At 56.9% G+C, this 16,232-nt stretch overlaps 2 protein-coding genes across 3 annotated transcripts in view; one reads left to right on the top strand and one right to left on the bottom strand.

Moving 5' to 3' along the window:
* Window positions 1-16,232, bottom strand: part of LOC147086434 (semaphorin-4B-like) — a 225,931-nt gene that overhangs the window by 115,094 nt on the left and 94,605 nt on the right. The window lies entirely within an intron of this gene.
* Window positions 5,157-16,232, top strand: part of LOC147086437 (semaphorin-7A-like) — a gene marked incomplete at its 3' end in the record, with an annotated part of 35,463 nt that continues 24,387 nt past the window's right edge. The window contains exons 1-5 of the mRNA XM_085978251.1: window positions 5,157-5,734; window positions 7,725-7,864; window positions 8,949-9,011; window positions 11,124-11,222; window positions 13,668-13,779. Of these exons, the coding sequence (XP_085834377.1) occupies window positions 5,647-5,734; window positions 7,725-7,864; window positions 8,949-9,011; window positions 11,124-11,222; window positions 13,668-13,779 (502 nt within the window). The remainder of the gene's footprint in view (window positions 5,735-7,724; window positions 7,865-8,948; window positions 9,012-11,123; window positions 11,223-13,667; window positions 13,780-16,232) is intronic.

Genomic DNA, 16,232 nt, shown 5'->3' with positions numbered 1-16,232 from the left:
GACAGTGTAGAGGGAGCTTTATTCTGTATCTAACCCGTGCTGTACCTGCCCTGGGTGTGTTTGATGGCACAGTGTAGAGGGAGCTTTACTCTGTATCTAACCCGTGCTGTACCTGCCCTGGGAGTGTTTGATGGGACAGTGTAGAGGGAGCTTTACTCTGTATCTAACCCGTGCTGTACCTGCCCTGTGAGTGTTTGATGGGGACAGTGTAGAGGGAGCTTTACTCTGTATCTAACCCGTGCTGTACCTGCCCTGGGAGTGTTTGATGGGACAGTGTAGAGGGAGCTTTACTCTGTATCTAACCCGTGCTGTACCTGCCCTGGGAGTGTTTGATGGGACAGTGTAGAGGGAGCTTTACTCTGTATCTAACCCATGCTGGGACCTGTCTGGGAGTGTTTGATGGGACAGTGTAGAGGGAGCTTTACTCTGTATCTAACCCGTGCTGGGACCTGCCTGGGACCAGATGCCACATATCTTGTGTCAGCGAAGTAATAAGAGATGGGAAACACGAGGAGAGGGTTATAGTCTTTCCAATTATCTTTATATTCACAGAGCATCACACTCTCATCAAATCAATGTCCCCGGAGAGCTGCTTTCTAAATGATCCCAACTGGTGCCCAGTCAATAGTTGGCCTTCGGTTAAACTGAAATGGCTGCTGTGATTTGCACTGCTTACAGATACACTGCAATCAATGAAAGGGCTTCAGGTCCAGTCCGGGCCTGGTCACTTCAGCAGATTGTTTTGGTGCCTCGTTCCCCCAGTGACCTCTCCCGGCTCCTGTTTAACCCCATCGCTCAGGGACCCGATTTTCTCTCGGCTTTCCTCATCAAGACTGTTTCCTTCCTCTGCTGAAGGTGTTGGCTCTGGCCGGCGTACGGAGTCCACCGACATCCTCGGTGCCTCCTCACTCACCCACGCGGTCAATCTTCAGGTGTGAGGATGGACAGGGAGTGTGGTCAAGAAATTCAACAAAAAAAAGACTTGTGTTTCTCCAGCGCCTTTCACACCCTCAGGACGTCCCAAAGCGCTTTACAGCCAATGAAGTACTTTTTTTAAAGTGCGGTCACTGTTGCAATGTAGGAAACGCGGCAGCCAATTTGCGCACAGCAAGCTCCCACAAACAGCAATGTGATAATGACCAGATCATCTGTTTTAGTGATGTTGGTTGAGGGATAAATATTGGCCCCAGGACACCGGGGAGAACGCCCCCTGTTCTTCTTCCAATAGTGGCCGTGGGATCTTTTACATCCACCTGAGAGGGCAGACGGGGCCTCGGTTTATTGTCTCATCCGAAAGACGGCACCTCCAACAGGGCAGCACTCCCTCAGTACTGCCCCTCCGACAGTGCGGCGCTCCCTCAGTACTGCCCCTCCAACAGTGCGGCGCTCTCTCAGTACTGCCCCTCCGACAGTGCGGCGCTCCCTCAATACTGCCCCTCTGACAGTGCGGCGCTCCCTCAGTACTGTCCCTCCGACAGTGCGGCGCTCCTTCAGTACTGCCCCTCTGACAGTGCGGCGCTCCCTCAGTACTGACCCTCCGACAGTGCGGCACTCCCTCAGTACTGCCCCTCCGACAGTGCGGCGCTCCCTCAGTACCGCCCCTCCGACAGTGCGGCGCTCCCTCAGTACCGCCCCTCCGACAGTGCGGCGCTCCCTCAGTACTGCCCCTCCGACAGTGCGGCGCTCCCTCAGTACTGCCCCTCCGACAGTGCGGCGCTCCCTCAGTACCGCCCCTCCGACAGTGCGGCGCTCCCTCAGTACTGCCCCTCCGACAGTGCGGCACTCCCTCAGTACTGACCCTCCGACAGTGCGGCGCTCCCTCAGTACTGCCCCTCCGACAGTGCGGCGCTCCCTCAGTACTGCACTGGGAGTGTCAGCCTAGAATTTTTGTGCTCAAGTCGCTCGAGTGGGGACTCGAACCCAGAGGCGAGAGAAAGAGAGTGCGCTACCCACTGAGCCACGGCTGACCTGGCCTTTGCTGTCAGGTTAACTGTTCAATTCCCTCACCCGTCCAGCTACACGTAACTAACTCTGCCTTCTTCAGAAACCTGCGGCAGAGTAGTGGTGGGCTGGGGTCGGGGTGCGGTTCCAATGTACCCCCGTTTGGAACTGGGTGGTGCGGGGACAGAGCAGGCTTATGTGGCATCTCAGGGAGAAGGCCCCGGAATATTCACTGCGGGTCCATCGCCATCTGTAAGTAGAAGGGGGCGGGTTAACACGCCATTCGGGAGTGGCAGGTCTGCACGTGTGCGAGTTCGGTGAGTGGCCGCGGGCTCATCGACCGTGGCAGGCATCACAGCCGAGCCTGATCCTGTCCTTGCCTCAGCGGGTGTTCCCTGGACAATGAGCAGGAGTGGAATCCCTGGCGGATATCCCTTCCCCCCTCCTAATGCAGGGGTTGCCAGAGCCAATTGTAGTTTCCCCGTCCCCCCTCAATACGGGAGGTTTCAATGAGGACCGACACCTTTTGCTCCTTCAAGAAGGCACTAAGCTCACGGTCTACAGATCAGCAGTGATACCCGCCGTACTGTATGCCTCAGAGACATGGACCATGTACAGCAGGCACCTCAAAGCACTGGAGAGGTACCACCAACACTGCCTCTGCAAGATCCTGCAAATCCATTGGCAGGATAGGCGCACCAACGTCAGTGTTCTCGCTCAGGCCAACATCCCCAGCATCGAAGCTTTGACATAGAAACATAGAAGATAGGAGCAGGAGTAGGCCATTCGGCCCTTCGAGCCTGCTCCGCCATTCAACGAGATCATGGCTGATCATCCAAACCCTAGCACCCGGTCCCTACACCGACAGCCATCCCACCCAAGCCCTATCCCCGTAACCCCACGTATTTAATCCCCCCTAACACTAAGGGTCAATTTTTATCATGGCCAATCAACCTAACCCGCACATCTTTGGACTGTGGGAGGAAACCGGAGCACCCGGAGGAAACCCACGCAAACACGGGGCGAATGTGCAAACTCCACACAGACAGTCACCCGAGGCCGGATTTGAACCCGGGTCCCTGGCGCTGTGAGGCAACAGTGCTAACCACTATGCCACCGTGCTGACCATGCTCGATCAGCTCCGACGGACGGGCCACATTGTCCGCATGCCCGATTATGAGAGTCCCAAAACAAGCGCTCTACTCAGAGCTCCGACACGGCAAGAGAGCCCCAGGTGGGCAGAGGAAACGCTTCAAGGACACCCTCAAAGCCTCCTTGAAAAAGTGCAACATCCCCACCGACACCTGGGAATCCCTGGCCCCAAGACCGCACAAAGTGGAGGAGAAGCATCCGGGAAGGCGCCGAACACCTCGAGTCTCTTCGCCGGGAGCAAGCGGGAAGCCAAGCGCAAACAGCGGAAGGAGCGCACGTCAACCCAAGCACCCCACCCACCCGCCCCTTCAACCACCGTCTGCCCCACCTGTGACAGAGACTGTCGGTCCCGCATTGGACTCATCAGTCACCTGAGAACTCATCTCTAGTGTGGAAGCAAGTCATCCTCGGTTCCGAGGGACTGCCTCAGAAGAAGACTTCTGACAATCCGCATAATTATGGAAGGAAGATTTTGGGGGACACAACCAAGAGGCTAGGGCCTCCCCTCTCACTCTTGACCGAGGTTTCTGCACTGTAACGAGTGGGGTGCCGCAGGGATCAGTGCTGGGGCCTCAACTATTTACAATCTATATTAATGACTTGGATGAAGGGACCGTGTGTACTGTAGCCAAATTTGCTGATGATACAAAGATTGGTGGGAAAGCAAATTGCGTGGAGGACACATATAATCTCCAAAGGGATATAGACAGGCTGAGTGAGTGGGCCGGAATCTGGCAGAGGGTGTATACTGTGGGAAAATGTGAGGTTATCCACTTTGGTAGGAAAAATTAAAAAACAAATTATTATTTAAATGGGGAGAGATTACAAAATGCTGAGGTACAGAGGGATCCGGGGGTCCTTGTACATGAAGTCTCACCGCCTGACTCCCCAAAGCCTTTCCACCATCTACAAGGCACAAGTCAGGAGTGTGATGGACTCCTCTCCACTTGCCTGGATGAGTGCAGCTCCAACAACACTCAAGAAGCTCGACACCATCCAGGACAAAGCAGCCCGCTTGATCGGCACCCCCTCCACCACCTTAAACATTCACTCCCTCCACCACCGGCGCACCGTGGCTGCAGTGTGTACCATCTACAAGATGCACTGCAGCAACTCGCCAAGGCTTCTTCGGCAGCACCTCCCAAACCCGCCACCTCTTCCACCTAGAAGGACAAGGGCAGCAGGCGCATGGGAACACCACCACCTCCAAGTTCCCCTCCAAGTCACACACACCATCCTGACTTGGAAATATATCGGCCGTTCCTTCATCGTCGCTGGGTCAAAATCCTGGAACTCCCTCCCTAGCAGCGCTGTGGGAGCACCTTCACCACACGGACTGCAGCGGTTCAAGAAGGCGGCTCACCACCACCTTCTCAAGGGGCGACTAGGGATGGGCAATAAATGCTGGGCCTTACCAGCGACGCCCACATCCCATGAACGAATTTTAAAAAACAATAAATGTTGTTGCTTTCCTGTGGAAAGTGACCCCCCATGTTCTCAGGGGGAACCGGCACTCAGAGAGAGCCTCTCAAAGTTAGACCTAGGACACTGTGGTCCTGAGCCTGTGCCCTGTGCTGTCTGTCCACGTGGTTTCCTATTGGAAACACGGGATCAGGGATTCAATTATGCTTCAATTCTTAGAGACACTGCGTATGATAGTAGCACATAGATTACAAGATAAAATGACACGGTAGATGCAGAGAGGATGTTTCCCCTCGTGGGGAAATCTAGAACTCGGGGCACAGTCTCAGAATAAAGGGTCGCCCTTTTAGAACTGAGAGGAGGAGGAATTTCTTCTCTCAGAGGGTCGTAAATCTGTGGAATTCACTGCCCCGGAGAGCCGTGGAGGCTGGGTCATTAAATACATTTTAAGGTGGAGATTTTTACAAGATAAGGGAGTGAAGGGCTATGGGGAGCAGGGGTGTGGCTTTGAGCCCAAGATCAGCTGCAATCTTATTGAATGGCGGAGCAGGCTCGAGGGGCCGGGTGGCCTATTCCTGCTCCTATTCCTTATGTCCTTATAACGGAACAAAAACATAATGCAGCAAAAGCAATAACGCAACGTAAAATATAACAGAACAAAAAAACATAATGCAACAGAACGTAAAACTTAACAGAAGATAACATACTCCAATCAGCTCTCCCGGCACGGACTAGGGGGGGTGGGGGAGAGTGGGAATATGAACATTGCAGCTCATTGCAGCTCATTGCAGCTTGAGGCTTCCACCTTAAGCACTCAGCCATTGCAGGGAGGAGATTCACAGTCCAATTTGTTTCTCTCTCCACCCGCCCCCCTGCCTGTGTCATAGGGACCCCACCCCAGGCAACGGGATGAAAGGCAGCTCAGCCCAACCTCTGCCGTCGCCGGGCTGTTTGCAACAGCATCAGACGCACAGACTCGTCGCCAGGGGCTGAAAGAGAGAGAGAGAGAGAGAGAGGAGAGGAGAGGAGAGAGAGACAGACAGAGGACCCAGGCGCTTGCAGTTCATGCGAAGAGAAGCAGAAAGAAGGAGGAGGGGGAAAGAGGCGATCGGGAGCTGCTAAGGCTCAGAGATGCTGAACGCACAGCTTGTCCTGCTAGCTCAGCTCCTGCTCCTGGGCACGTCGGAGAGGATCCCCAGGCTGAAATTCGCACTGAAAGGTACATTGCAAAGTAGAATTCATAATGGAAACTTGTTCAGATTTTAAAAAAATCCTATATGCATTTAAGAGCCATTGTTTTCAGTGCGTTTGTCTCCTTGCCTCTGCTGTTTAGCAAGGCTATATGTTTTTAATTATTATGATGTCTTTTTTCCCCCCCCTGTCCTGGGATCTTGCTCTGCCACAAACTGCAATGCACCAATTTCCAATCCACTGCGACAACATTGCACCCCTCCCTCCCAGATGCAGAGAGAGAGAGAGAGAGAGAGGGTGGGTAGGGGGATTAAATCTCCTTTATATTTAAGGGCTTCTGTAGTTGAGAGTGGGGAAAATTGGAGAGGCAGAGCGGGATCTGTTGCTGTCTTTTTCTGTAAATATTATTTTTTGGGTAGAAATGCATTTGATGGTACAGAGGACAGAGGGGAGAGGAGAAAGATTGAGTGAGGGGGCAGATCCCAAGTTACCATGTTTAATTCGCTTTAGTCAGCTGTGGCTCAGTGGACAGCAGTCTCGCCTCTGAGTCAGAAGGTTGTGGGTTCGAGTCCCACTCCAGAGACTAGAGTCCATAATCCAGGCTGAAACTCCCAGTGCAGTGCTGAGGGAGCGCCGCACTGTCGGAGGGGCGGTACTGAGGGAGCGCCGCACTGTCGGAGGGGCAGTACTGAGGGAGCGCCGCACTGTCGGAGGGGCAGTACTGAGGGAGCGCCGCACTGTCGGAGGGGCAGTACTGAGGGAGCGCCGCACTGTCGGAGGGGCAGTACTGAGGGAGCGCCGCACTGTCGGAGGGGCGGTACTGAGGGAGCGCCGCACTGTCGGAGGGGCGGTACTGAGGGAGCGCCGCACTGTCGGAGGGGCAGTACTGAGGGAGCGCCGCACTGTCGGAGGGGCAGTACTGAGGGAGCGCCGCACTGTCGGAGGGGCAGTACTGAGGGAGCGCCGCACTATCGGAGGGGCAGTACTGAGGGAGCGCCGCACTGTCGGAGGGGCAGTACTGAGGGAGCGCCGCACTGTCGGAGGGGCAGTACTGAGGGAGCGCCGCACTGTCGGAGGGGCAGTACTGAGGGAGCGCCGCACTGTCGGAGGGGCAGTACTGAGGGAGCGCCGCACTGTCGGAGGGGCAGTACTGAGGGAGCGCCGCACTGTCGGAGGGGCAGTACTGAGGGAGCGCCGCACTGTCGGAGGGGGCAGTACTAAGGGAGCGCCGCACTGTCGGAGGGGCAGTACTAAGGGAGCGCCACACTGTCGGAGGTGCAGTACTGAGGGAACGCCGCACTGTCGGAGGTGCAGTACTAAGGGAGCGCCGCACTGTCGGAGGGGCGGTACTGAGGGAGCGCCGCACTGTCGGAGGTGCAGTACTAAGGGAGCGCCGCACTGTCGGAGGGGCGGTACTAAGGGAGCGCCACACTGTCGGAGGTGCAGTACTGAGGGAACGCCGCACTGTCGGAGGTGCAGTACTAAGGGAGCGCCGCACTGTCGGAGGGGCGGTACTGAGGGAGCGCCGCACTGTCGGAGGTGCAGTACTAAGGGAGCGCCGCACTGTCGGAGGGGCGGTACTAAGGGAGCGCCACACTGTCGGAGGTGCAGTACTGAGGGAACGCCGCACTGTCGGAGGTGCAGTACTAAGGGAGCGCCGCACTGTCGGAGGGGGCAGTACTGAGGGAGCGCCGCACTGTCGGAGGTGCAGTACTAAGGGAGCGCCGCACTGTCGGAGGTGCCGTCTTTCAGATGAGACGTTAAACCGAGGCCCTGTCTGCCCTCTCAGGTGGACGTAAAAGATCCCACGGCCACTATTGGAAGAAGAGCAGGGGGAGTTCTCCCTGGTGTCCTGGGGCCAATATTTATCCCTCAATCAACATCACTAAAACAGATGATCTGGGTCATTATCACATTGCTGGTTGTGGGAGCTTGCTGTGCGCAAATTGGCTGCCGCGTTTCCCACATTACAACAATGAAAGGCACTATAGAAATGCAAGTCTTTCTTTCTTTCCCAGACCTGCCTCACGTGGAGTTTGGCTCTCTGGAGAAGTACACAGTGCAATTCCACGACGAGAGATCAGACACCCTGTACATCGGAGCCACTGGGGCTGTGCTGCTCACGTCTTTCACTGAACTCAATGCCTCTCAAACACCGGTACTGACTGACCCTCATGTTGTCTTTCTGCACCTTGCACTGGGAGGTCTCGGGGGGGGGGGGCTTGACAGTAGAGGGGCTAGGGTTTGTGGGCTTGGGCGGCAGTGCAATGTGTACAAGGTAGGATCACTGACAGCTGACGGACCTGCTGCTGTAGGGTTTGTGGGGATAACGTGTTTAAAATGATGGCAAATAGGAAGATCTTCATTGGCGCTGGGTGAGGGGACTCTCTCCACCCAGCACCACCACCCCCTTCAAAGAGGGAGTCTTGCCATCTAAAGGTGGAAGATGTCCCTCACCAGATGGGGAGATCAGTATTGAGTGCTGCCAACTGTTGACGGCAGAGTTCGAGGAGAGGCGGGGGGGGAGAAAGAGAGGAGAAGAGAGGGGAGAAGCGGAGAAGAGAGGGGAGAAAAGAAGAGTGAAGAAGGGAAGGGAGGAGAGGGGTGGGGAGGAGAGGGGAGAAGAGAGAGAGAAGGGAGGAGAGGAGAGGGGTGGGGAGGAGAGGGGAGAAGAGAGAGAGAAGGGAAGGGAGGAGAGGGGTGGGGAGGAGAGGGAAGAAGGGAGAAGCGAAGGGAGGAGAGGAGAGGGGTGGGGAGGAGTGGAGGAGAGAGAGAGAAGGGAAGGGAGGAGAGGGGTGGGGAGGAGAGGGGAGAAGAGAGAAGAAGGGAAGGGAGGAGAGGGGTGGGGAGGAGAGGGGAGAAGAGAGAGAGAAGGGAGGAGAGGAGACGGGTGGGGAGGAGTGGAGAAGAGAGAGAGAAGGGAGGAGAGGAGACGGGTGGGGAGGAGTGGAGAAGAGAGAGAGAAGGGAGGAGAGGAGACGGGTGGGGAGGAGTGGAGAAGAGAGAGAGAAGGGAGGAGAGGAGAGGGGTGGTGAAGAGAAGGGAGGGGAGGAGAAGGGAGAGGGAGAGGAGAGAGGAGAAATGGGGAGCAGTAGAGGAGAGGGAGAAGGGAGCAGAGGGAGAAGTGAGAGGAGAAAGGAAGAGAGGAGAGGAGAGGTACAACACGAGAGAAGCTGGAAAGAAACATCTAATGAGAATAGGGTTGCGAGGAAAATATTGAATGTAAAATTTGTTCCAATCAGATCCCCTTGTCTCTGGATAACAACACAAAGGAGAGCTGCAGGAGTAAAGGGCCCCCGAGCCAGGTAAGACCCCGCGATTGCTCGACACGCGACTGCTCGCTGTTAATCCTTCAGAATCTGTTGCTAGTTTTATTCTGCTGTATCCACTCAAAATATGGTCGCTGTGTATTACAGTCGCACTCGTTGTATGTTAGTGAATCAGGCCTGTCGAGAATAGTGATAGGTGAACTGAGCCGCTAGCTGGCTGCCGATTCTGACGCTGCTATCTTGTGTAGTTGCAGTGGATCAATTTTGATTCACTGGGCTGTACCTGTTGTGCTCTGTACACAGGGAGAGGGGGAGGCCGTTCAGCCCCTCCAGCCTGTTCCGCCATTTGCTTAGACCGTGGCTGATCTGTATCTCCGTTATTCTGTGCGGTCCAGGGTCAAACCTCTGGACACACTGCTAACTGATGTGAATCAGGTGCCCTAACTGTGCGTCGTCTCCACTATTTAGAATTATTTACAGCACAGACACAGGCCATTCGGCCCAACTGGTCAATGTTGGTGTTTATGCTCCACAACAGCCTCCTCCTGCCCCTCTTCATCTCACAGGGTGTCAGCTGTGGCTCCGTGGGCAGCACACTCACCTCTGAGTCACAAGGTTGTGGGTTCAAGTCCCACTCCAGGGACTTGAGCACAGATATCTAGGCTGACACTCCAGTGCGGTGCTGAGGGAGCGCCGCACTGTCGGAGGGGCAGTACTGAGGGAGCGCCGCACTGTCGGAGGGGCAGTACTGAGGGAGCGCCGCACTGTCGGAGGGGCAGTACTGAGGGAGCGCCGCACTGTCGGAGGGGCAGTACTGAGGGAGCGCCGCACTGTCGGAGGGGCAGTACTGAGGGAGCGCCGCACTGTCGGAGGGGCAGTACTGAGGGAGCGCCGCACTGTCGGAGGGGCAGTACTGAGGGAGCGCCGCACTGTCGGAGGGGCAGTACTGAGGGAGCGCCGCACTGTCGGAGGGGCAGTACTGAGGGGAGCGCCGCACTGTCGGAGGGGCAGTACTGAGGGAGCGCCGCACTGTCGGAGAGGCAGTACTGAGGGAGCGCCGCACTGTCGGAGGGGCGGGTACTGAGGGAGCGCCGCACTGTCGGAGGGGCGGTACTGAGGGAGCGCCACACTGTCGGAGGGGCAGTACTGAGGGAGCGCCGCACTGTCGGAGGGGCAGTACTGAGGGAGCGCCGCACTGTCGGAGGGGCAGTACTGAGGGAGCGCCGTACTGAGGGAGCGCCGCACTGTCGGAGGGGCGGTACTGAGGGAGCGCCGCACTGTCGGAGGGGCAGTACTGAGGGAGCGCCGCACTGTCGGAGGGGCAGTACTGAGGGAGCGCCGCACTGTCGGAGGGGCAGTACTGAGGGAGCGCCGCACTGTCGGAGGGGCAGTACTGAGGGAGCGCCGCACTGTCAGAGGGGCAGTACTGAGGGAGCGCCGCACTGTCGGAGGGGCAGTACTGAGGGAGCGCCGCACTGTCGGAGGGGCGGTACTGAGGGAGCGCCGCACTGTCGGAGGGGCAGTACTGAGGGAGCGCCGCACTGTCGGAGGGGCGGTACTGAGGGAGCGCAGCACTGTCGGAGGGGCAGTACTGAGGGAGCGCCACACTGTCGGAGGGGCGGTACTGAGGGAGCGCCGCACTGTCGGAGGGGGCGGGTACTGAGGGAGCGCCGCACTGTCGGAGGGGCGGTACTGAGGGAGCGACGCACTGTCGGAGGGGCGGTACTGAGGGAGCGACGCACTGTCGGAGGGGCGGTACTGAGGGAGCGCCACACTGTCGGAGGGGTGGTACTGAGGGAGCGCCACACTGTCGGAGGGGTCGTCTTTTGGATGAGACGTTAAACCAAGGCCCCGTCTGCCCTTTCCGTTAACAACAGCAATTCAATATGCAAAGCACAGTCCTCAGCCAACACAGAAGGCAACCATATTAGTTCAGCACCTAAATCCAAGAGGTTTAACTGAATTGATAGCCTGCTCCTGGTGAGGCCTTGCGACCCTGGAACAGCCTGGGACTCAATTTATGAGTAGGCGGCTTGTTCAAGTCCTAAAACATCCCGAGGGCAGGGCCAGTGTAGATGTGTCACGCACGGTTCTTATTAAGGCCGTCGGCCTTGATTGTAACGCTCTGCTTTCGCTCCCCTTTCACAGGACTTCTGCGAGAACGTGATCACTGTGATAGAGAGGGTGAACAGCAGCACGATCATCGTCTGTGGGACCCATGCTGGAAGCCCCACCTGCTGGTTCTTGGTAAAAAAAAAGCTTCTGTTAAACTTTGCAACGTTAAAACTCCCCTTCCTCCCCCTTCCCCCCCAGTCACTCTCTCTCTTCCCCCCAGTCTCTCGCTCTCTCTCTTCCCCCCAGTCTCTCGCTCTCTCTCTTCCCCCCAGTCTCTCGCTCTCTCTCTTCCCCCCAGTCTCTCGCTCTCTCTCTTCCCCCCAGTCTCTCGCTCTCTCTCTTCCCCCCAGTCTCTCGCTCTCTCTCTTCCCCCCAGTCTCTCGCTCTCTCTCTTCCCCCCAGTCTCTCGCTCTCTCTCTTCCCCCCAGTCTCTCGCTCTCTCTCTTCCCCCCAGTCTCTCGCTCTCTCTCTTCCCCCCAGTCTCTCGCTCTCTCTCTCTTCCCCCCAGTCTCTCGCTCTCTCTCTCCCCAGTCTCTCTCGCTCTCTCTCTCCCCAGTCTCTCTCGCTCTCTCTCTCCCCCCAGTCTCTCTCGCTCTCTCTCACCCCCCAGTCTCTCTCGCTCTCTCTCTCCCCCAGTCTCTCTCGCTCTCTCTCTCCCCCCAGTCTCTCTCCCCCAGTCTCTCTCGCTCTCTCTCTCCCCAGTCTCTCTCGCTCTCTCTCCCCCCAGTCTCTCGCGCTCTCTCTCTCCCCCCAGTCTCTCTCGCTCTCTCTCTCCCCCAGTCTCTCTCGCTCTCTCCCCCCCACTCGCGCTCTCTCTCCCCCCCACTCGCGCTCTCTTCCCCCCCCACTCGCGCTCTCTCTCCCCCCCACTCGCGCTCTCTCTCCCCCCCACTCGCGCTCTCTCTCCCCCCCACTTGCGCTCTCTCTCCCCCCCCACTCGCGCTCTCTCTCTCTCTTCCAACAACAACATGCCCTCGAAAAAGCCTCGGCACCGCCGGCCACCCCCAGCTAGTATATATATATATGGCAGGTAACATTCACGCCACACAAGTGCCAGGCAGTGACTATCTCCAACAAGTGAGAGTCTAACCACCTCCCCTTCACATTCAACGGCATTACCATCGCCAAATCCCTCCCCATCAACATCCTGGGGGTCACCATTGACCAGAAACTTAACTGGACCAGCCACATAAATACTGTGGCAACAAGAGCAGGTCAGAGGCTGGGTATTCTGCGGAGAGTGTCTCACCTCCTGACTCCCCAAAGCCTCTCCACCATCTACAAGGCACAAGTCAGGAGTGTGATGGAATACTCTCCACTGGCCTGGATGAGTGCAGCTCCAACAACACTCAAGAAGCTCGACACCATCCAGGGCAAAGCAGTCCGCGCTTGATGGGCACCCCATCCACCACCTTAAACATTCACTCCCTCCACCACCGGCGCACCTTGGCTGCAGTGTCGACCATCTACAAGATGCACTGCAGCAACTCGCCAAGGCTTCTTCGGCAGCACCTCCCAAACCCGCGACCTCTTCCACCTAGAAGGACAAGGGCAGCAGGCGCATGGGAATACCACCAGCTCCAAGTTCCCCTCCAAGTCACACACCATCCTGACTTGGAAATATATCGCCAATCCTTCATCGTCGCTGGGTCAAAATCCTGGAACTCCCTCCCTAACAGCACTGTGGGAGCACCTTCACCACACGGGACTGCAGCGGTTCAAGAAGGTGGCTCACCACCACCTTCTCACGGGGCGACTAGGAATGGGCAATAAATGCCGGCCTTGCCAGCGACGCCCACACCCCATAAATGAATTTTATAAAAATACCGTACCGTTAGACATAATCGTAGGTCAATGGACTGATGTGTTCTTGTATTATTTATAAGCGATATCTGAGTGCGCTTCAGTACTGTGCCATCACATCCGCGGTGTTCTCGCTCAGGCCAACATCCCCAGCATCGAAGCTCTGACCACGCTCGATCAGCTCCGATGGATGGGCCACATCGTCCGCATGCCCGATACGAGACTCCCAAAACAAGCGCTCTACTCGGAGCTCCGACACGGCAAGAGAGCCCCAGGTGGGCAGAGGAAACGCTTCAAGGACACCCTCAAAGCCTCCTTGGAAAAAGTGTAACATCCCCACTGACACCTGGGAATCCCTGGCCCAAGACCGCACAAAGTGGGGGAGAAGCATCCGGGATAGGCGGCCGAACACCTCGAGTCTCTTCGCCGGGAACAAGTGGGAAGCCGAGCGCAAACAGCGGAAGGAGCGCACGTCAACCCAAGCACCCCACACACTCGCCCCTTCAACCACCGTCTGCCCCACCTGTGACAGAGACTGTAGGTCCGGCATTGGACTCATCAGTCACCTGAGAACTCATTTTTAATGTGGAAGCAAGTCATCCTCGGTTCCGAGGGACCGTCTAAGAAGGGAAGATTTAGTTTGCCTGGCTACGCTCTGCGGCCTCCGTTTTCCGCCCCGTTAACTTTGCTGCGCTCCCACCCTGTGTGTCCCCGGATTCGGTTCAGAAAATATGGACACCCTATTCTACATCTCGCTTTCAATTTCTTTTTCAGCGGAATAACGAAACGCAGCTGGCGAGTGACACAGAGGGACACGGGCTCATGAAGGACGGGAAAGGGATCTCGCCTCCGTCACCAATTCATCGCCCGGTCACCATCGCAGTTGGTCAGTAGCGAGGCGAAAGGAGGTTTTCTGTGGGTGAAAGTACTGAGCTGGACACAGCACTCGTACCTCCCGTTCAATCTCTGGCCTGTGCTGAGTTAGATGAGCTTAGCCAGGGCAGGTGTAGGGGTTGTGGCTCAGTGGGTAGCTCTCTCTCTCGCCTTGGGGTCAGAAGGCTGTGGGTTCGAGTCCCGCTCCAAAGACTTGAGCACAAAATCTAGGCTGACACTCCCAGTGCAGTACTGAGGGAGCGCCGCACTGTCGGAGGGGCGGTACTGAGGGAGCGTCGCACTGTCGGAGGGGCGGTACTGAGGGAGCGCCGCACTGTCGGACGGGCAGTCCTGAGGGAGCGCCGCACTGTCGGAGGGGCCGTACTGAGGGAGCGCCGCACTGTCGGAGGGGCGGTACTGAGGGAGCGCCGCACTGTCGGAGGGGCGGTACTGAGGGAGCGCCGCACTGTCGGAGGGGCGGTACTGAGGGAGCGCCGCACTGTCGGAGGGGCGGTACTGAGGGAGCGCCGCACTGTCGGAGGGGCGGTACTGAGGGAGCGCCGCACTGTCGGACGGGAAGTCCTGAGGGAGCGCCGCACTGTCGGAGGGGCAGTACTGAGGGAGCGCCGCACTGTCGGAGAGGCGGTACTGAGGGAGCGCCGCACTGTCGGAGGGGCAGTACTGAGGGAGCGCCGCACTGTCGGAGGGGCGGTACTGAGGGAGCGCCGCACTGTCGGAGAGGCAGTACTGAGGGAGCGCTGCACTGTCGGAGGGGCAGTACTGAGGAAGCGCCGCACTGTCGGAGGTGCAGTACTGAAAGAGTGCTGCACTGTCAGAGGGGCAGTACTGAGGGAGCGCCGCACTGTCGGAGGGGCGGTACTGAGGGGGCGCCGCACTGTCGGAGGGGCGGTACTGAGGGAGCGCCGCACTGTCGGAGGGGCGGTACTGAGGGAGCGCCGCACTGTCGGAGGGACAGTACTGAGGGAGCGCCGCACCGTCGGAGGGGCAGTACTGAGGGGGCGCCGCACTGTCGGAGGGGCAGTACTGAAAGAGTGCTGCACTGTCAGAGGCGCCATCTTGCGGATCAGACTTTTAACCATTGTGATTGTCTACAGTGGGAGTGAATGGGAAGGGGTTTGGGTCCATTGGGATTGTATACAGTGGGAATGAATGGGAAGGGGTTTGGGTCCATTGGGATTGTATACAGTGGGAGTGAATGGCAAGGGGTTTGGGTCCATTGGGATTGTGTACAGTGGGAGTGATTGGGAAGGGGTTTGGGTCCATTGGGATTGTGTACAATGGGATTAATGGGAAGGGGTTTGGGTCCATTGGGATTGTGTACAATGGGAGTGAATGGGAAGTGGTTTGGGTCCATTGGGAGTGTGTACAATGGGAGTGAATGGGAAGGGGTTTGGGTCCATTGGGATTGTGTACAATGGGAGTGAATGGGAAGGGGTTTGGGTCCATTGGGATTGTGTACAATGGGAGTGAATGGGAAGGGGTTTGGGTCCATTGGGATTGTGTACAATGGGAGTGAATGGGAAGGGGTTTGGGTCCATTGGGATTGTGTACAGTGGGAGTGAATGGGAAGGGGTTTGGGTCCATTGGGATTCTGTACAATGGGAGTGAATGGGAAGGGGTTTGGGTCCATTGGGATTGTGTACAATGGGAGTGAATGGGAAGGGGTTTGGGTCCATTGGGATTGTGTACAATGGGAGTGAATGGGAAGGGGTTTGGGTCCATTGGGATTGTGTACAGTGGGAGTGAATGGGAAGGGGTTTGGGTCCATTGGGATTGTGTACAATGGGAGTGAATGGGAAGGGGTTTGGGTCCATTGGGATTGTGTACAATGGGAGTGAATGGGAAGGGGTTTGGGTCCATTGGGATTGTGTACAGTGGGAGTGAATGGGAAGGGGTTTGGGTCCATTGGGATTGTGTACAATGGGAGTGAATGGGAAGGGGTTTGGGTCCATTGGGATTGTGTACAATGGGAGTGAATGGGAAGGGGTTTGGGTCCATTGGGATTGTGTACAGTGGGAGTGAATGGGAAGGGGTTTGGGTCCATTGGGATTCTGTACAATGGGAGTGAATGGGAAGGGGTTTGGGTCCATTGGGATTGTGTACAATGGGAGTGAATGGGAAGGGGTTTGGGTCCATTGGGATTGTGTACAATGGGAGTGAATGGGAAGGGGTTTGGGTCCATTGGGATTGTGTACAGTGGGAGTGAATGGGAAGGGGTTTGGGTCCATTGGGATTGTGTACAATGGGAGTGAATGGGAAGGGGTTTGGGTCCATTGGGATTGTGTACAGTGGGAGTGAATGGGAAGGGGTTTAGGTCCATTGGGATTGTGTACAATGGGAGTGAATGGGAAGGGTTTGGGTCCATTGGGATTGTGTACAATGGGAGTGAATGGGAAGGGGTTTAGGTCCATTGGGATTGTGTACAATGGGAGTGAATGGGAAGGG

This window comes from Somniosus microcephalus, unplaced genomic scaffold (genome assembly GCF_052327205.1).
Source record: "Somniosus microcephalus isolate GS21.2 unplaced genomic scaffold, FLI_Smic_1.0 unresolved_chr7, whole genome shotgun sequence".
NCBI lineage: Eukaryota > Metazoa > Chordata > Chondrichthyes > Squaliformes > Somniosidae > Somniosus > Somniosus microcephalus.
This window is presented reverse-complemented; position numbering and strand designations above follow the sequence as displayed.